Source organism: Herpailurus yagouaroundi, unplaced genomic scaffold (assembly GCF_014898765.1).
Source record: "Herpailurus yagouaroundi ecotype Mexico unplaced genomic scaffold, PumYag 140, whole genome shotgun sequence".
NCBI lineage: Eukaryota > Metazoa > Chordata > Mammalia > Carnivora > Felidae > Herpailurus > Herpailurus yagouaroundi.
The window spans coordinates 46,465,692-46,487,252 of record NW_024412395.1 but is presented as its reverse complement, the minus strand read 5'-3'; the positions used below and the strand labels follow the sequence as shown (position 1 = coordinate 46,487,252).

Sequence of the window (21,561 nt, the reverse complement as noted above, 5' to 3'; positions counted from 1 at the left end):
TATGATACGGATGCTGGCACTTAACCCAGTCTCAAAGGAGCAGTCATATTTTGGGAATGAAGAGACACCTCCACTGACTGTTGATGAGTGAGCAAAGAAAATGGAAGGGTACTCTAAGCAGAGGGAAATGTGGAAGTGCAAAAGGAAGCTGTGTAAGTGATTCCATCTGGCTAAAGCATAGGGTTGATGTTCGAAGGGGAGAGAGATGAAGTTAGAGGTTTGCAGAGGCATTTATGAAGGCTCCCATGTAATGATCATCATTACTGCTTCCTGCGGACTGGCTGGATCCTAAGCGTAATGCAGCCACTGTTCTTAATCCTTCATAAGTAGATATTCTACTTCATGGAGTATGTTCTACTCTTTTAGAGAAGGAAATTGAGCCTTTGATAGGTTAAAAGACTTGCCCCAGGTTAGCAGTTATTGACAAGAAAATTGTAACTTTGACTAAGTGCATGGATTCTGGAGCCAGACAACCAGGATCTGAGTCCTGACTCTTCCTTTCTAACCCTGTGAAGTTCAGCAATTTGCTTACCCTTCTGTGGCTCACTTTTCTCGTCTTTTAAAGGCGGTGGGTAATAATTGCACCTGCTTAGAGTTGTTGTGAGAATTAAACAAGTTAATATGCATAAAGCATTTAGGAAAAAGCCTGGCACAGAAAACAGTGCTGTGAAAGTATTTGCTAGTATTTTTCTGGCTGTTATCATTATTGTTATCAGACTCCAAATACAGAGCTTTCTCCACCACCACATGCAGCCTATAGAAAATAACCAAAAGTAGCACAAATTCCCGTTCATTTAGCCTGTAATAGCATGCTAGGCATGGTGGTAGACATTTAAATATCATAATCCTCACAGACTCTTCAAGGTTTGGTGTATTGTCTTACTTTACAGCTGAGACTCGAGAAAAATCAAGTCTTTCACCCAAGATCACGCAGCTAATAAGTAATTTTTTCTGCCTCATGAAAAGGATTTTTTAATCCAAAAGCATTAGAGGATTCCCCGGGAGGATTTTAAGCAGAAGACATGATCAGGTGTATGCTGTGGTCAGGTCCATCTGGTAGAGGGAAGACGTCAAGAAAATCTTGGTAGGGAAGGCATGTCAAAAGTATCTTGAAGAGGGGCCAGATGGGTGGATGGGAGAACTATTAGGAGTTTTTGCAGTAATCAAGGAAAGAAATGATAAAAGCCTAAGCCCTCAAATAAAACATATTAGAGATTAGAAATGAGAGGATACTGTTGAATAATTTATGGTGCAATAGTTAATGGACTTGGTGACCAAAAGAATATAGCAGGTGATGGGTAATGAGAAGTCTATGGTGATTCTCAAATTTCTACTGATATTGTTAATAATTTGGAAAAATATAGATGGAGAAGCAGGTTCCAGAACAAATCTATAAATTAACATTTGGGCATTACAAAAAACAAAGATGTCTATGAGATGTCCGAGGTAAAATGTTTATTAGCCAGCTAGATATAGAAATTGGAGTTTGGAGGAGACTGGTTTAGAGATACAATGATGGTGGTTAATAACAGCTGTATGAAAATTACAGCCACAGGCATGAGTAAGATCACAGTAGTTCATTTTGAGGAGTGAGAAAAAAGTCCCAAGAATCCAGGTTTTAAACAGAGTGAAAGAAACTGGTAAAAACAAACAAACAAAAAAACAGAAAACAAAAAACTGTGTGATTGGTCAAAAGGTAGGACAAAATCCGCTCTTTTGCAGTCAGCGCTCAGAGCAATGCGCATCTCTGGGGACAAGTGGCACAAGCACAAGACAGGGGGCAAGAGAAAGCCCTACAAGAAGCAGAAGTATGAGCTGGGATGCCCGCTGCAAACCCTGATTGGCCCTGCCACATATACACAGTCCATGTTGGGGAAGGCAGGACCGTGCCTTGAGACTGGCCATGGGGAACTTCTTCTGAGGCTCCCAGTGTTGTACATGCAAAACAAGAATTATTGATGTTGTCTGTAATGCATCTAACAACGAACTGGTCAGCACCAAAACCCTGGTGAATAACTGTATCGTGCTCATTGACAGCACACCCTATGACAGTGGTAGGAGTCCTACTGTGCACTGTCCCTGTGCTGCAAGAAGGGGACCAACCTGACTCCTGAGAAGCTTTAAACAAAAAACAATCAAAGAAAATTCAGAAGAAATATGATTAAAGGAAAAAAATGCCCAAATCAACGGTATTCTGAAGGAACGGTTCCAGCAGGGCAAGCTCCTTGCATACGTCGCTTCAAGACCAGACAGTGTGGTGGAGTAGGTGGCTATGTGCAAGGGGACAAGAAGCTAAAGTTGTATCTGAGGAAAATCAAAGCTCGGAAAGGCAAATAAATCTTCCTGCTTCCTATCTTTGGTCATGTTTATTGTTCTGTCCAAAAAAAAAAAAAAATTGGTAGGAGGAAATCCAAAAGAAAGTGAAGTCACAAAGGCCAAGGGAAGGTGGTTGAGGAAGAGGGGAATGGTAAACAAAAAAATCGCTAGGGCGCCTGGGTGGCTCAGTTGGTTAAGTGTCCCACTTTGGCTCAGCTCAATGTCTCACGGTTCATGAGTTCAAGCCCCGCATCCCACTCTGTGCTGACAGCGCAGAGCCTGGTGCCTGCTTAGGATTCTGTGTCTCCCTTTCTCTCTGCCCCTCCCCACCTGTGCTCTGTCTCTGTCTCTCTCTCTCTCAAAAGTAAATAAACATTAAAAAGTTTTAATAAAAGAAAAAACTTGCTACTGAAATAGCAAGTTAGATTAAGATTTAGGATGCGTCAGTTGGATTTATCCACTTGGAGCTTACTGGTGAATTTGTTGAAAGAAGATTCAAGAATGTTGGAGGGAATCAAGGTGGAAAGCATATTGCAATGATTTCTGTTTTTTCCTTTGTATTTTAATGCATTTCCAAATTACTTAAGGGATAAAAAAAACCACCTGTGCTGGAAGCATGAGCAAGAGAAGAGAAAGAACAAGAATCATACCCTGTACATAGCTGGGTACCCAATGCACCTTCAATGTCATTCATTTAGTATTCAAAAAACATTGATTTAAGTGGGGGGGGGAAGGAAACAGAGATCAACTTTTAATTGTATAATTTCTATATATTTGTGTCTTCAAATCCAACTCTAAAATGAGAGCTTAAATCTTTTTTTTAATTTTTTTTTCAACGTTTATTTTTGGGACAGAGAGAGACAGAGCATGAACGGGGGAGGGGAGGGTCAGAGGGAGAGGGAGACACAGAATCGGAAACAGGCTCCAGGCTCTGAGCCATCAGCCCAGAGCCTGACGCGGGCCTCGAACTCACGGACCGCGAGATCGTGACCTGGCTGAAGTCAGACGCTTAACCGACTGCGCCACCCAGGCGCCCCAAGAGCTTAAATCTTTAAAATATAAATTACAAAAAAAATTCTTCGAGTTCTCTCTTAACCACAATAACTGTAAAATAAAGTTCCTACTTGTACTTTGTTATAAAACAAATGATCTGATTCTCCTCAATCTATTTTTTTTTTCCTGAATGCTTGCATCATTTTTCATTCTTGGTTTTCACACATTGAATGTCTATGAAATATTTGATTACCTACATTCTGTTGCTTGGACAGTTGAGCCACATCCTGTTAAAAGTCGTTACATTGGTTAGGTTAGGAAAGTAAAATGGAAAACTGATGCTTTGTTTCTAGTCTGCATACTTCCTTCTGTCCAGGTCATTGCACAGATATGTTAAGTGTATTTGCATCTCAATTGAAAAATATATGACTGGAAATAGTACTGTTTCATGAAAGGTAATGTTTTATGAGAAGAAAGTGAGCCTTGCCATGCCAATCTACTGTGGCATTAAATTAAACTCTTCAAAAAGTTTCTTTGAAGTCTTTAAGTCAAAATATTTTTTAAAACTTGTGTATTAAATGCAATCTGACATTGTTTAATTGCTTTTTTTGCCACAGACTTTTCCCTTGTTTTATTGATAAAAGGAGGGGCCCTCTCTGGAACAGACACTTACCAGTCTTTGGTCAATAAAACCTTTGGCTTTCCGGGATATCTCCTCCTCTCTGTTCTTCAGTTTTTGTATCCTTTTATAGGTAAGTTGATTCCTTTTACAGGTATATCCTCATAGGTAAGGTGACAATGAATATTGGAATTATTTCATAAGCATACAACTATTTTTGAAGAAAATAGCTTTAATAGTAGATTAAAAGTGAATAGGTAAGGGAAACCTGGGTGGCTCAATCAGTTAAGCATCCTACTTCAACTCAGGTCATGATCTCACAGTTCATGAGTTTGAGCCCCATGGTTCATGAATTTGAACCCCGCATCAGGTTCTCTGCTGTCAGCACAGAGCCTGCTCCTCTCTCTGCCCCGCCCCCCTCGCACACTCTCTCAAAAGTAAACATTTAACAAAATAATAAAAAAACAAAAGTGAATAGGTGAAATAATAGATTTCTTCTAAAGCTGAAATACATTTTTTGAAAACCTAAGGGTCTGTGGAAGCCGTGTACAAACAAGGCCAACATGCAATTTAAAATTTGTGCCATACTGGTGAGCATGTCTTCTTAGGTGCATTGTTAACGTTTACCAGTGGTCAAATTGACTTGATTTTTAAAATCAGTAATATAGAAGCTATTGTTCAAACCAGTAGCTCCTTATGTCTTCATGGAAGGCTAAGACTATTATTTCCCCCAAATCTTATTTTTTAAAATGAGGGGGTATTTGGGAGCCTTCACAATTTTCTATTATTGTTCCTTGTTTTGAGCAATGCATGTGTTACAGAAAACATGTTTGGAAACTGAACTTTAGTAACAAAACAAATCACATTTTAATTTTAATTTAAAAAAATTTTTTTACTGTTTATTTTTGAGAGAGAGAGAGAAACAGAGACAGAGCATGAGCGGGGGAGGGGCAGAGAGAGAGGGAGACACAGAATCCTAAGCGGGCTCCAGGCTCTGAGCTGTCAGCACAGAGCCTGATGCGGGGCTCGAACTTGGAAACAGTGAGATCATGACCTGAGCTGAAGTCAGATGTTTAACCGACTGAGCCACCCAGGTGTCCAACAAATCACATTTTAAATGACTACCAAAACTCACTATTATTTAAAGGTGTTCTGTCTGGAAAAGAATCGATTTGTAAGGTGAAAATGTTTTTGTAATACAAATTTATATTCTCCCATAAATCTGTTATCTAGTTATTTTTGAAGTTGTACATATTCATAATCACAATACATATTTGAAAGATGTAGGAGTATGCCAATATTTGGGAATAACATTACTTTGAAAATCAGTGATGGGTATCAAGGAAGGCACTTGTTGTGATGAGCACCAAGTGTTGTATATAAGTGATGAATCACTAAGTTCTATACCTGAAACTACTATTACACTGTACGTCAACCAACTGGAATTTAAATAAAAAATTGGAGAAAACACTGCTAAATGCAAAACAAAATTTTATTCAAGATGAGATATGCGATGGCTTATCAGTAACTGTATTATTTTAATTATGTTTTTAGCCATGATAAGTTACAACATAATAACTGGAGATACTTTGAGTAAAGTTTTCCAAAGAATCCCAGGAGGTGAGTCAATATATTTATTTATGTATTATTCATAGTTAATGTTGTTCATAATAACTTACAAGCAAAATATTTGCAAGTGGAAGAATTGGATGACTTCAGATATCTAGCAATATCCATGATCCATTCTGATGCTAAAGTATTAATCTACCTTTATAGACAGTTTAGTTCTTATTTAGCTATATAAAGGATATCATTGCTATTCATAGAATACTTTGGATTTTAAAAATCTTGTGCTACATATCACCAACTCTCTGTAGTAACATTTTTCATGTACTGTTTTTACTATGCTGTTTCTTAAATAAGCAAGCTGACTTTCCCCCCATTATTTGTATTAAGATACAATTTAATACAGTAAAATTAGCCCTTTCTAATGTATAGGTCAGTGAGTTTTGACAAATGCATAGCCATATATCCATAATCACAGTCAAAATACAGAACAATTCCATCCCCTCAAAAAATTTTTCCTTATTTCCCTATGTAGTCAAACCCTCCTTCATGTACAGCTCCTGGTAACCACTATACGATTTCTCTCCCTAGTTTTGCTTTACCCAGAATGCCAGATAAACAGCATCATATATAGGTAGACTTTCAAGTCTGGCATCCTTTACTGAATATAATGCATTTGAGATTCATCCAAGTTTGGGGGTGTATCAGTAGTTTGCTCTTTTTTTATTGCTGAGGAGTGTTTCATCATATGGATGTACAGCAGTTTATCTGTCACCTAGTTGAGGGACATTTGGGTTGTTTCATTTGGCCTGATATTGAAAAACCACTATGAACATTTCAAGCAGACCTTTTCAACATGTGCCACAACCCCACTCCCTGTTTGACCTTGCACTATATCATGGCGCGTTAAATAACTTAGAGGTCACGAGTCTTTTTGTCTTGAAGAGCTTCCCGTCCAAGCCACATAATCCTCAGTTCATGGTGACCTAACTCTACAGTTGTTATCATCGTTGACAGCGATGCAGATGCACCTTTCCTCTCAGTGCTGAATCACTCATCCTACACACATACAAACCGAAAGAAAACAAAACCTAAAACTAGAAATCACACCTACTCCTTTCACAGGGTTTAGTGGAAACGGAGATCAGGGAGACTTGACCATCAAATCACAGACACACTGTTTGCTGGCTGTGTGGCCTTGAGAAGGTTAATGCCCTTTCTGAGTTCTAGTCTCTTCATCTCTAAATTACGAAGTAGAGTACCACCTGCTTCATAGAATTGTGTGAAACAACAGGGGTAATACCGGCAGTCCTTGGCAGATAGCAGGCTTACCCAACACTGTTAGCTCTTACCAGCAGCTTCTGTTCTGGCCCCCAGCCTACAAATCATGTTTTCATAAACTGAGATCATGTGAGTGGAAGAGTGCCGTGTATAAAATGTGACCTAATTATGTAAACTTTCTATTTTCATCAACAACTAAGGGAAAAAACAAGAAAAAATACATTCACATGTCAGCTGTGATTATCTTTTAATTGGATTCATGAAGATTTTTTCGTTTCCTTTGTTACATTTTACGTTTTCAAAGGAGCATATATTAATTTAGAAAAATCTTTTTATCACTTTATTTTCTTATTTGAAAAATATATATATATTTACTAGGAAATAATAGAAAACACAGACAAAATAGAGGAGATAGAACATACCCATAATTTCTTTGTTTGGGGAAAACCAGGTAGGGACAATTCTTCCAACAACTTTCTCCCTACTTTCCTTCCTCCCTTCCTTTTTAACATATACCTCCAGAGTCTTAAGAATATGTATGACTTCAGATATTCACATGACTAAGATAATACTATACAACTTATTCTATAATGTGCTTTTTCTCTTAGTAGTATAGTAGGGACACACTTTTATATCAAATTATAGATACCTATCCTATTTGCTTTGATGGTAGTTCAGTATTCTCCTGTATAATATCAGCTGTACAACAAAATAGACCAAAATTAATTTAAATTTCCCCAAAAGAGAAACATTTCGATCACATTTTTGTTGTTTTTTAGTTATACATAGTATATGGATATATACTCTTCATATAAATAAAACACCTTCTACAAAGCTAAAGTTCCCTTTGAACCTCCCTCCCTGGTTATTAAATTTTTAATAATCAAAAATGAATTTAAAAAAATAGGCCACATAGCAAAGAACACACTTTATTCTTATCACAGTTTTTTAAAATTTTTTTGTTTATTTATTTTTGAGAGAGAGAGAGACAGAGCATGAATGGGGGAGGGGCCATGAGAAAGGGAGACACAGAATTCAAAACATGCTCCAGGCTCTGAGTTGTCAGCACAGAGCCTGACGCGGGGCTTGAACTCACATACCATGAGATCATGACCTGAGCTGAAGTAGGATGCTCAACCGACTGAGCCACGCAGGTGCCCCTTATCACAGTTTATTTATCATTGTTGAATGGAATATTTTATAATGTGTGCCTTGTTTGTATATTTTATAAAGTATAAGGTGATGCCAAAATACTTTTAGAAGTAGATAAAATCCTTAGCTGTATTTTTTCCCCTGAAATATATTACCAATATCTTAGACTGGCAAGTGGGAATTGCTTATACTTCTCTCAGATAACCAAAGCTTTGGTTCTTGATACAAGTGAAAGTAGTAAGAAATGTTGGTATAAGAATTTGTATGTTTAGATGATTTTGAAATTTCTCAAAAATCTTACTATAGTTTAGGGGTGCCTGAGTGGCTCAGTCAGTTAATACCTGACTCTTGATTTCAGCTCATCTCATGATCTTACGGTTCCTGGGATCAAGCCCCACGTTAGTCCCTATGCTGACAGTGCTGAGCCTGCTTGGGATTCTCTCTCCCTCTCTGTCTGCTGCTCCCTTGCTTGTGCTCTCTCTCTCTCTCAAAATAAATAGACTTAAAAAAATCTTACTATAGTTTAAACACTTAAAATACTTATTCAGGTGTATTTTTGTTAAAAGATCAGTATAAATAATAGATCTCATCATTAGATCCTTATTAAAAAATGTCCTTTATGGTAATAGAGAGCCTTTGTTACTAGGTTTGTCTCTGCTATTCATAGGATTCTATTTCAGTATTTTTTAAAGACTTAAAATTTCCTAGTGAAGAGAACCTATACTTTCTACCAAACATATTAGTAGAGCAAACTATTTGAAAGGGTAAACAGAAACAGATATGCAAATAATTTAATTCAAATTATGTTCACCAGAAATATGTAAGTAGTTGAGATCAGGGTTCAGGAACTTGAACTTCCTGTTTTAGTATTTTGATTTCACAACTTTATGATAATTGTTTAATTATGTCTGAGTTAAACAAATATTCATGATTATTTTTTATTACAGTATGTACGTGTGTGTGTTTGTGTGTATATTTATACCACTTTGAAATTGCATCTTAGAACTTCCCTGTAAGTTAATTAGCCATATGAGAAAATTAAAAATGAGTCTCACTTTTCCCAGTAATAGCTTTTTTTTTTTTTTTTTTAACCACACTCACTCACTTATTCTATAGACCTTAGACTTTGTACAAATTAATGAACAAAGACTTGGTATCACTGGGGACCTTTAAAAAACCTAATGGTAGGGTCTCTGAAAGAATTCAATATGAGCTCAAATATTTAAGCAGTGGTGTCTTCCTTGGAATGGATATATAGCTCCTGAAGTTAACACTATGGTTAGCACAGCTTTAAAATGATATAAACCCTTGCAAGTATGTTTTATTTTATGTTTACAACTTTTGCTTGTATTTGATGACAGGCACACGTGTGCACGTACACCCCCCCCCAACACACACACACACAATTATTTATTCATTATGATAGCCAAGAGTCTGCAGTATATACTGGTTTCTGCAGAGCTTCCCAAAGACTTGTCTACACAAGTTGTTTCTGTCGACTTTTCTTCAGGGAGACCACTGCTTCTCAACAAAAGTGTAGAAATAGAATATCTTTACCTAAAGCTTGATTTTTGAAATGTTAAGTTTTACTGTTCACGTCTCTCTAGAATACTGAAATTAAAAAAAAAAAGAAAAATCCTCAGAACATGCCCTGTCCTCATGTAGCTTACTTCCTATTGAAGGGATTTGCCATTAGAGAGTTTTGAACCAACAGTGACATCATGTGTTTAACCTTTGGGAAGGATCTTTGTACTTTCTGGGTTAAAAGTATACTCTAGGGGGACAAAGGAAAGGTAAAGCAGGAAAACTGACTAGAAGGCTATCAAAATGATTTGAATGAAAAATAAAAGATTATTTGAACTAGGGGTGTCTGGGTGACTCAGTTGGTTGAGCGTCCAACTTCAACTCAGGTCGTGATCTCATGGTTCATGAGTTTGAGCCCCGTGTCAGGCTCTGTGCTGACAGCTCAGAGCCTGGAGCCTGCTTCAGATTCTGTGTCTTCCTCTCTCTCTGCCCCTCCCCTACTCACACACTCTCTCTCTCTCTCTCACTCTCTCTCTCTCTCTCTCTCTCTCTCTCTCAAATATAAACATTAAGGGGTGCCTGGGTGGCTCAGTCGTTTAAGCATCCGACTTCACCTCAAGTCATGATCTCACAGTCTGTGAGTTCAAGCCCCGTCTCAGGCTCTGTGCTGACAGCTCAGAGACTGGAGCTTGCTTCAGATTCTGTGTCTCCCTCTCTCTCTCTGCCCCTCCCCTGCTCATGCTCTGTCTCTCTCTGTCTCAAAAATAAATGAAAACTTTAAAATAAATAAATAAATAAATAAATAAATAAATAAATAAATAAATAAACAAACCTTAAATTTTTTTAAAAGATTATTTGAACTATAGGTTCATCCTTAAGTTATTTTGTATTTATATTTTTGTGAATAATTTCTATTTTTACATGATTTTATGGGATTTATTTACTCAAAATCTTTGTCATTTAGGTAACATTTAATGTTGAGTTATTTTTGCAATTAAGTATTTGGCTAATTACTTGTATCCCTGGTGTGTTACTCTTACCCATAAAGATTTTATAATATTTGTTGTGTTTTAGTTGACCCTGCAAACTTGTTTATTGGTCGCCACTTCCTTATTGTGCTTTCCACGGCTGCCTTTACTCTGCCTTTGTCCTTGTATCGTGATATAGCCAAGCTTGGAAAGGTAACTTTTACATTTTAAAAGGTGCAGACTGAAACCAAGAGCAGAAACAAGAAACCAAGAGCACACTTTACTCACTGTATGTTAGCCAATTTGACAATAAATTATATTTTAAAAATAAAAAGGTACTGAAGTATAATTTGTTACCTGTACTAATTGTGTGAAACTATCTTCTATATGGCCAAGTTCTTAATTATATTTATCTTAGTTTCTTTTAGTTTACTTATAATTATACTAGGGTAAACTGTGCTTGAATATTAATCTTATTTGTGGGAATTGATGGTTAAATAATGATTATGAAATAAATATGTTCTTTACTTTCCTTTTTTTAAGGTAGATACTCTGAAAGCAGACAGCATACTTTCAATTTAGAAAATAAAAAGAATTATACTTGCACAAGTCTAATTTACTGAAAAAATGTTCTATCATTTTTACAGATAGTAGTTCAAACAATTTAAAGTTAGACTAAGTTTAAGAAGTAAGGATAACTCACTTCATTGGCTAAAAATTTTTTAGTAAACTACGATGTGTTTCATCCAGTGAATTTAAATGTCAGTATGTTGATTGATTCATGAGAATTTGGCCGTTGTGTATGATTCTTATCGCTAAAGAGAAATTATGATTTATTTCCAGTGAAACCAAACAAGTAATTATTCCTCTCACCATATACGCTCATCTGCATGGGTTAGCCTTTATCTACTTATATTTTCATTTCATTACTCTCAAGGAGTGTTTGTATTTTATGCAAAATATTATTGGTGTTATAGCTATATTTTGCCAAGCATTCTGATGAATCATTTTTAAAGAGAGTTATTTATATATTTTTTATGTTCTAATTTGAAGAGTTCAACACTTGAGTGAATTTTACTTCTTAGTGTGATGTTTCATGTCTATCTGTAGTTATGGATCCTTCCATAAGGATCATGTTATGGGTCCTGTTACCCACAGTCCTTCCGGATGGAGCTGAGAGTGGAGATGATATTCCAAAGTATCCTGACCACTCTACCTTCATTCCCTAACAGACTTCCAGAAATAAACAAGAGCTTTTTTGTGAAAAATTTTAAATGGCTGAACAATTTTCCATTTCACATGTTATAGATGTAAATGTTATTTTCTGAGAGCAGAAGGCTGGGCATTCATGAAAAGAAAGCTAACATTCTATCATATTATTAATACCTGGACATTTTCCCTAAATTCCCTTTAAAAGATTCATATTGAAATATTTAAATAAACCTCCCAGTGAGCAAAGCACAGTAGTTAGGAGTCCTGATCTGGAGTCAGGATGCTTGCATTTGAATTCTCCCTCTGCCATCTTCTAGCTGTGTGACCTGGGGAATGTCATTTAAAATCCCTGTTCCTCAGTAGATCAGAGGACTCATAATACACTTCTTTCTAGTTAAAAACTAACAACCCAGGAAACAAGGTTAATGACAATCAAATGAAATAAAAGCAGTTTCATATTATGTTTCTCTTATTAGAGAAAGAAGTCTAAAATGGGTGTATCCATTAAAAAATTAAGGGCAGAAACACAGATCTAATATTGAGTGCACAGAACCCATACACACACAGACCGGTTTATATTTTAACCATTGAAATAGTGACAGAAGAGAGGGGAAAAAGCAAAGACTGTAGAAACAGACCAAAGGGCAAAGCCAAATAGGAAAAATAGACTAACAGAGCTAGAGAATAGAAGGGAAAAGGGAGAGGACACCCAAAATGTGTGAAAGTGAGTATGTGTGGGGAGGGTCTTATGTTGAAAGGGAGAGGAGAAGGTAAAGACAGAAGCAGAAGAAGTAATTATAGGTAGAAAAAAAGCACAAGCCAACGCCAAAATAGGACCTGAAGAAAAAAGAAAACAACTTCCCTTTCACTTTCATGAATGAAAATCACCAGTTTTGTATTCTATACAGTAAGCCACTAAAAACATTTAAAGCCCTGTTGCAAGATTAGAGCACTCATATATGGTACTTGTCCCCTGTTTTGAGAAGAAAAGTAGTACTGTGATCTGATAAAAAGTTACATGCCTGAGATTATCAACACCAGTCTATAAGAATAAACTACTATAGGATTGTGTAAACAAAAACTGTATATGTGTTTATGCAAGTAAAAAGAGAAACACCTAATATTTTCAATACAACGATTTTTCTTCCAAACTGACAACATCTTTACATTTTCTTTTGCAGATCTCTCTTCTTTCTACAGTTTTAACAACTCTGATTCTTGGAATTGTAATGGCAAGGGTAGTCTCACTGAGTCCATACATGTAAGTTTTATTGCTATCTTGGTTAGTTTTTAATTTACAGCCTTCAGTAGATATTTATATAATATATTGTAAACACTGAAGTATAAAGTAATCATGGCATTGGAAGCATTATTTATTTTTAGTATTTGACAAAATGAGAGAAAATAATTACATCTAAGTAGACAGGCATTTTTCATCTGGACCCTGCATGCTGATGTGGTTAAACTGAAGTTACTTTTTATGTTAATGGCCAGTCCTAAGAATTAGAATAAGGAAGGGTTTTGAATAGCGAGAAATAGGAATGAAGTCCAGCACTCAGGAGGAAAAATGGTAAATGGCAGAAACTTTTTATCTATCCGAGAGAAATTTGCCCTTAACGAAGTTTCACCAACATAGGCTGAAATGAGAATAAGGAATATAGTAGATGTTTCCCCACTACAGGAATATAGTCACTTTGAAAACCACCTTTTATTCTCTACTAAGATTATATTCTTTAATTAATTTGTGTGAAGATGCTTTGTCACTTGTGAACTGATGTTAATTGCTGACAGTAGCATTCATTTGTTTTGAATGTTATTTGGCCAAATAAAATGTTGATAACTTAGTATTGGTTCCCCAAGTTTTAAAAATATCACTTATCTACAAGACAAAGCATGGATACTGCTATTTCAAACAATTCCATTTTTATGCCTTGATTATCGAATAGATTCTCCAGATAAGGGTTGGGGAGTTTATTATCCAGAGTCCAAAGAGAATGCTGGAATGAAACAAGCTTAAATTGGTCTTAAGACAAAATAAAATTAACTTAAGACAGTGTCTATAGCACAGTACAAAGACTGTACTGGGTCTTTAATGAATGTAACCTGTGAGGGAGAAAAAAGGAATCCTGATAAATAACTATCTTTGATAACAAGGTCCCCAAGATAACTTATTCTTTCCTATTGATTAATTGTTACAAAGAAGATCACATCATTTGTTCTGAAAGATCACATCATTTTCAACTTCATGTGCTGATGTCTGGGTTCTTAGTCAACCAGGAAAATACCAAAATTATGCCTCTAATTTATTTGGGAGGAATTATGAAATATCTTGTCTAATTGAATTTGATATAGCCTTTCCTTTGGGAAAAAATGTATTTTTTAAAGGATTAAAATAAAAAAGCATAAGTAAGCGTAAGTATTAATATAACATTTATATTAATGTTCTCATCAAATAACTTAATCCCAGTTCATAGTTGTATTAGCTTGGGGTGCCGGAACAAAATACTGTAGACTGGGGTTCTTAAACAACAGAAGGTTATTTTCTCATAGTTCTAGAGGCTGTCAGTATGGTCAGGTTTTGGTGAGAGATCTCTTCCTGGTTGCAGAAAGCTGCTTTCCTGCTGTGTCCTCACAGGGCAGAGAGGGAGAGAGACAGCAAGCTCTCTGGTATCTCTCTCTTTTTTTTTTTTTTTTCAACTGATCAAGATGTTTATTTGATTTCAACAAGTCACAGACGCAGTATTAGGAAATTCTGAATGGCACTCGTATCTCTCTTCTAGAAAACACCTAGCTTATGCATGAGACAGATAAAAGTTTAAAAAACTTAAAAATTTTTATATTTATTTCAGTGGATTTCAAAATCCAAATGTGCATCTTAACAAATAAAAATTCCATATTCAGTAAGGTTTTGAAAATTATTATATAAACTTTAACATATATAGTCGGATAAAGAAAAACTACTTAGCTTTATTTTAAAGTAACTTGTATATTTGGGAGATGATTTTCACAAACATTTACATACTAATATCAACAATAACTTAGCTCTTTATAAGGACACTAATCCCATCAAGAAGGCCCTGCCCTCAGGACCTCCTCTAAACCTAATTATCTCCCAAAGTCCCCATCTCCAGATACCATCATGTGGGGTATATGAATTTTTGAAGGAGACACAATTTAGTCCTCAGAAATCGTGGTTTTGAAATGCCCCCAGTTCACTTCAATGTGGACATTCGTTCTTCCATTTAGTAAACTCTTATTGAATGCCTATTGTTTCTAGCTATTTTGCCACACCCTGAGAGTAAAAGAGCAGAGAGGCATAAGTCAGCACCTGGTGCAAGTTGTTCACAATCAAGTAGTGCAAATGGGCTTATTTTAAAAACAAAAGAAGAAAAGAAAAAGAAATGGCAGTACAGTAGGAGAAGTGCAAACTACAGGCATAAACACAGTAGCAGTGCCAAAGAAGAGAAGGCTTAATAGTTTGACTGAATCAGGAAGGGCTTCCTGAAGGAAGAAAGATACGATCTGGGTGTTTTGAAAGATGAGTCTGAATTTTTTCAGGTAGATAAAAGTGTAAAAGGCATTCCAGGCCCAGGAAAGGTAAGCATAAAAACACAAAATCATATATTAAATTCTACTGACATTGATTAGTATCTACTATATTCAACTGTATTCATCTCTGCTTTTCAGAAGCTGAATTTACAGCAACAAAAAACTAATAAGTATATTGAACAGAATACAATAGATAATTGTTGGTTAACATTTTTAACTGTGTAAGACAGAACTTTTTTAATTGGAGCTTTTATTATAAAAAGTGACTCTAGAGAATAAATTATTAGGTTATAATAAAAGGCCTTATAGGGTTGCCTGGATGACTTAGTCAGTTGAGTGTTGGGCTCTTGATTTTGGCTCAGGTCATGATCCCAAGGATCACAGGGATTGAGCCCTGTGTCAGGCTCTGCGCTGAACTTTGAGTCTGGTTAAGATTCTCTCTCTCTCTGCCCCTCTCCCCTGCTCGCTTGTGTGTGTGCTGTCTCTCTCTCCCTCAAAAAAAAAAAAAAAAAAAAAAAAAAGGTCTTATAGATTTGGCAAATACAATACTATGAGGCAATATTGAGGAAAAAAAACCAAGCAGCTAAAAGTTGGAGGCAAATAAATTAATCATTAATTGAGCCCCAGCAGACAGTTTAAAGCAATGATTTTCAACTCTAGCATCGCTTTAGGTTTACCCGAGTAGCTGTCAAAAATACTGATGCCAGGACCCCAGCTGCAGAGACTCTGAGGGAATTGGTCTAGGAAACAATTAATTATTTAACAGTTTTGAGTCCGTGAACAAGGATCTAGAGCCTCTTGGTTTAAAGAGATTTAAATCACGAGTATACGTTTTTACTGACGTATCATTTCTAAAAATACTCCATAGATTTTGTGTTATTTTAGGCACTGTTGTGCCATTATTTTTCACAATTCATTCTCTACTTATTTTTTAGTTACTCTTTAAATGCAAAACGTATGTGAGATACTATTGTGAATACAAAGAGAAAATATCTCTACTCTCAAGGGACTCGAAGTTATTGGGGAAGATAAGGCAGCACAAATGACTGTCATATGGGCAAGTGTATCTTGATACAAAGGAAAGAGGAAGGAGAGGCCATTTCCTGGTGGCGCTAAATGAATTGATTTTATGGCCAAAGAGCTATTTATTTCTGTTGTAAACAAAATGTGGTCTGTATCTTTCTAACCTTCCTCTAGTGGTGATATCATGCTTCATCTGAGCCTTTGCAATTTTTCTAATAACAGGGATTATTTACTTAACTCTTTCAATATTTAGATGTTAAAAAAGTATTTTTTTCTAATATTGTGCTGCCTTTTATTTCTGTTTGAATACTACTGCAAACAACTTCTGTTTGTCCAGATTTATAATCAGGCTAATCAAATCCCATGTTCGAGGGCTGGCATAATAGCTAGTCAGGCAGGCTTCTTTCTGAAAATATGACAACCATAAATGCTTATAATCCATAAAACATGAGAAACTCAATACTCCATGTGTGTTTTTCCTCATTTTTGGTTCAGAGGAATGATCAGAAAAGCTGTACTTTTTCATAGGGCTTTTAAAATGGTATTTGGAAAAGATCTTTAAACCCACTATCAGCAAAGAGGAAGGTCTGTAATGGCTACTGGTATTGACCTTGTTACTATGGAAACACCTTTTTAGTTGTTGTGTTTTAAAAATAAAACACACGATTCAATTTCCTTTTTCATAACTCATAAGGCTATAAATTCTGCTTTTTGATATGATTTCAAATATCTTATAGTCCAATGACTTTCAGTTCTCTTTGGAAATCATGTTCATTTTTATTGCATTTTCCAACCTTTTGCTTTCTAAAAACTGAGGTGGCAAGGCAATTTAATTGCTTTCTAGAAAGTGTGCTAGTATCAAAATGCGATGACAGTTCTTCCTTTTTTTTTTTTTCAAACTACCATTGGAGGCATTATCACTATGAAAACCTTCATTCTGTGTCTCATTAATATTCTATTGTTTACATTCAGAATGGAAATGATAGCATGCAGTCCAAATTTACAACTATTTTCTCTTCATATAACATCTCTTTTATAGCAGTTTAATCATTAGTGTGGTGTTCCAAACATAATTCCAAAGAGTGTGTCCATACTTTCAACAGGCTTTTATGCATATGAAATGTGCCTTCCTCAAGGATCTTAATATGTATTAGTTTCTTTGCCCCTTATCCATTCTGATCCTAAAATTCTACAATTTGATGCTATACATAAAGAGGACCTGGATGGGATTAAAGGAAGGATAAGAAAAAAATGGGTAAAGACAGAGGAATAGTGCATTTTTGAAAAAGGCAATGATTAGTTCTGTCAAATACGAGCCATCGATTTTTTATGACTAAATTATTATTCTTTTTTGTTGCAAATGACAGCAACCACAGAATCCTAACTGCTTGAAGCAAAAGAGAATTTATTGTCTCACATAACTACAAAGTTCAAAGGTATTCCCGTCATTAGATTTGATTGTATTTAGCAGTTTAATCAATGAAATCAGACACAGTTTCTCTTTTCCCACTTCTTGGCTTTGCTTCCTGTTTTGGCTCCAGTTTCTGAAAGGCTGTCTCCTCATTGTGACAAGATGGCAGTAGCAGAACCAGCCTACATCCATTCAAGTCCCAGTCCATGAAAAGAGAATGAGGTTTCTCTTTTAGGTTACCTCCAACCTTACTTCCACCGTTAGTTCTGATTGCCTCTAATGGGGACTGGTGATGATCCCAAACTCTATCATCATAGCCTGTGCTGACTTGCTCGTGTTTGTTACATGCCTACCCTTAATGCTAAGGATAGGGTCACTCCCACTAAAGCACATGGATTGAGAGTAGAGGGAAAAGTGGTCCCAAAAGAAGTCAAGGCAATGATGCCAGGAGAAGAGAGTAGCCACTGGATGATACAAGCTACGGATGTCCACCTCAGGTGACAGGAGGTTACTGGTAACCATTAGGAACATCAGTCAAATGATATTAGTGGACATCAGGTTAGAGAAAAGTAAGATGCAAGTGAATGGTAGGGAAGTGAATTGGGCAAATACATACCCACCTCTTTTTGTTTTTTAAGAGCATCAATGAATGAAAGTAACATGGCAAAACAGTAGCTTGAGACAGGAAGAACTCTAACAGATACATTTTTGTTTTTACAATGGGAGATATTGAGCATGTTACAGGTCGAGCCAAAAAATGGAACCAAGTACCCCAGGAGATCTTGAAAAGTTGGAATTTAAAATATAGAGTAATCCCTGACGAGGAACTGGGATGCTTCTTCCTCTTGAAACAATAAGATCAAGTATGGAGAGTAAAATATGGATACATTCTGAAGACCAGAGAAGGGCATTTGAATGTTCATGCCCATATTTTTTCAGAGATGAGATTATGATCTGAAAGTGTGGTAGACAAAGGTATGTTCAGAACATGAATATTTTAGTTGGTTATATTTAGAAGTTTCTCCATGGAAAGTACGAAGGGATCCGTGCATAGGAATGAAATAATCACACTATATGTTAAATTATCTTTTTTCATATTTTATGTTTTCTTGTGTATTTTATCCCTTTCCCATAATTGCAAGCTCCATGAGAACAGGATTGCATTAGCTCTTTTCACATCATATACCCATGACTCAGCACAGAACCTAACACAGAATTAAAATTGCAGCAAAAGAGTGTTGAATGATTAGTGGAATAAATGAATGAAACTTTGTGCCTTCTGCTTTTAATTGCTTCAATTTGGAGATTAACTATAATTTTGAAGTAATGAGCCAGTAAAAATTATCATGAGACAATAAAAATTTCATGCAAAAACATTCCCTGTCAAAGAAAAATTTCCTAAGCCTACTTCCATGCCAGCAAAATTAGCTAACTGATTTACTAAAATACCATTTGATTCCAAGTTCTGCAGCAGTGTTAGAACTGGTACATTTTGCCAGACAGATTGCTCACATGAAGCAACAAGTAGATCCATTGTTTGACTTGAGTCTACATGAAAATAGGAAAAAACAGCTGCAAGACAATGTATTCTCAGGAAAGATTCATCCAGTCACTCTAGCAGAGCTGGAGAAACCGCTTAGGCTACTCGGTGTTAAGAATGTATTCTACTCATCATCAATTATTTTTTTAAATGGCTGCCATAGTGAGTTTTTCACCCCTCTGTTATTTCCAGTGAGAAGCCAGACTGGCATGTGGTGTGATTCACAAACAAAGGGCAAAAATAGAGTAGTCTGTTCTTCCAGTCGACAAGCATTTATGAAAAGTCTAGCTAATGTCAGTCTCTCTTCTAGGTGTTCAGGCTATAAAGATGAAGAAAGGACAGTCCCTGACCTTAAATACCTATAGTTTATGGATGGCAAGAACAGACATTTGAAAGATAATTTCAATATAATGATGAGTAGAATTATGGGAAAGAGCTTAGAAACAGAGACAGGGCCCTTAGCCCAACCTGGGCAGGCAGGTAATAATATTTCAAGATAAGAGAATATATGATCTCCTGCTTGAAAAAAATGTACTAATGTTAGTTGGGTCAAAGAGGAAAATGGGGAGAGGTTGGAAGCTACTATTGGCCGAAGTGTGTGAGGCCCAGACATGTGATGTCTTTAACTGTGATGTCTTTAACATGTGATGTGTAGAATGGCAGAAGCAGTTCAAGGTTAGGAGGGATACTGCCACTGGTCTGGGAACTATCAAAGGAAAATAAAGTGCTGCCCTTGAGAATTTTCCCAAAAACTCTATGTTGCTTTAAATCATTCCTCAAATATATATTTTATCACAGTTTTAACAACAGCCATGTCTCCATGTTACCTTAAGAGATCCTTAAGGTAACCTCATGTTACCTCATTTGAAAAATTACTGAAGATGGTGCTTTCCTAATCCACTGACCCCCATTCTCCCATCTCCACCACCTACGTAGCCCTCTGTGTTTAGGAAGTAACTAGACTTTGGTGATTCTGAGCTGAGAGTTTGACTAGGCTATGCAAATAAATGACCATAGACAGGCTGGCAGAGACCAACATGGAAGGAAAGCTTCATGTGTAGTGTTAAGAAATTTGAATTTGTTGTTTAGCTGATGGGGCATTGGAGGTTCTTCAGCAGGAGAGCAACTGCAGCAAGTCTCCCTATCAATGGACTAATCTTACAGCAGAGGTGAGTATAGATAGAGGTACAAAGACTCAGAAGGAGTCTATCTATAGCAAGCATCCAGGCAAAAGACAAAAAGTCTGGTAGAAGTGAAGAAGAGGAAGAAAAGGAGATTGATGTCAGAGTGTCCAGCTTGGACAACCGGACTGTTAGATGGCCTAGAACTCACCACCAAAAGGAGAAAATGGGAGAATCAGTTCAGTCAGTAAGCATTCGCTTACCGGGTCAGTTTTTTAGGATATACGTCTGTGAAGATCAATATAGCACAGTTCCTTTCTGCAGGTCTCACATAACTCATTGGGGAGTGAGGTAGGGAAGACAAATACATAAAAGATAACCTCAATAGACTATTTCATAGAATTATGAGCATGGTGTTATGGAAACACAGAGGAAGGACGCTTGCTTCGTTTAAGTTGTTAACTCAGAGAGGAAGCAGGTCTGGGAAAATCATAGGAAACGTTTAATATTTTAATATCTTGATTTTGAGTAGCTCTTGGAATGGGGAAGAAAATGAAGGAATAGAAGTCATTCAGTGTTTTGGAAATGCAGGTTGAGTTTAGGGAGAGTCTGGTATGGCAAAGATTGTACAGGAACAATGTGTAAGGTGAAGAATGGCGTAACCCAAGTGGAACCCACTGGAAACAATTATCTGGAGCTCACATCTGAAGTTACCTTTATTTTAATATGAACCCACGTTATATTTTAATTTAAAAACATTTCATGAAAAACAAAGTAGAGAACCCAGACAACACTCATAATACTAACAAGTTTTCATTTTACCCGAAAGTTCAGTCTGTCCCCTCCCACCCACTCTCTGCCCTTTCAGTACCAACTCACAAAAACAGTTAACACCAACTTTGAAGAGTTCACAGAGGAATTGGAGCCAATAGTGGGAAAGAAGAAATAAGTAGGTAATAGAATAAGAATCAAAAGTGATTGGCATCCCAAATGGAAAACAAGAAGTATTTGTGATGTTAATGGTACCACGTTGTGCAAACTTTCATATAATTCATATAAAAAATAAAAATTATATTTTGGCAAAAAAAAATCAGCATAATGTTTTATGTAAATTTTAGTTCAAGATCAGCTTGGTGTAAAATTTGTTTTTTTAAAAAAGGATCAGCTTTGATGTTTAGAGTGATTCCCAAGAACTTTCCTGAACAGCTTTGTGTGTTCACATAGACCACAATTGTTTACAGAAGAGAATCAGAAGAAATGTGAGCTGGGACCAAGGAGGTGGCAGA

General features: G+C 36.3%; 1 protein-coding gene and 1 pseudogene across 4 annotated transcripts in view; both read left to right on the top strand.

Moving 5' to 3' along the window:
- SLC38A11 (solute carrier family 38 member 11) overlaps window positions 1-21,561 on the top strand; it is a 58,608-nt gene that overhangs the window by 6,180 nt on the left and 30,867 nt on the right. For all 4 annotated transcript variants that reach the window (XM_040475240.1, XM_040475239.1, XM_040475241.1 and 1 more), the window contains 4 exons: window positions 3,927-4,061; window positions 5,483-5,548; window positions 10,526-10,632; window positions 12,813-12,892. In XM_040475240.1, coding sequence (XP_040331174.1) covers window positions 3,927-4,061; window positions 5,483-5,548; window positions 10,526-10,632; window positions 12,813-12,892 — 388 coding nt within the window. The remainder of the gene's footprint in view (window positions 1-3,926; window positions 4,062-5,482; window positions 5,549-10,525; window positions 10,633-12,812; window positions 12,893-21,561) is intronic.
- Window positions 1,294-2,353, top strand: LOC121030639 (40S ribosomal protein S8-like; annotated as a pseudogene).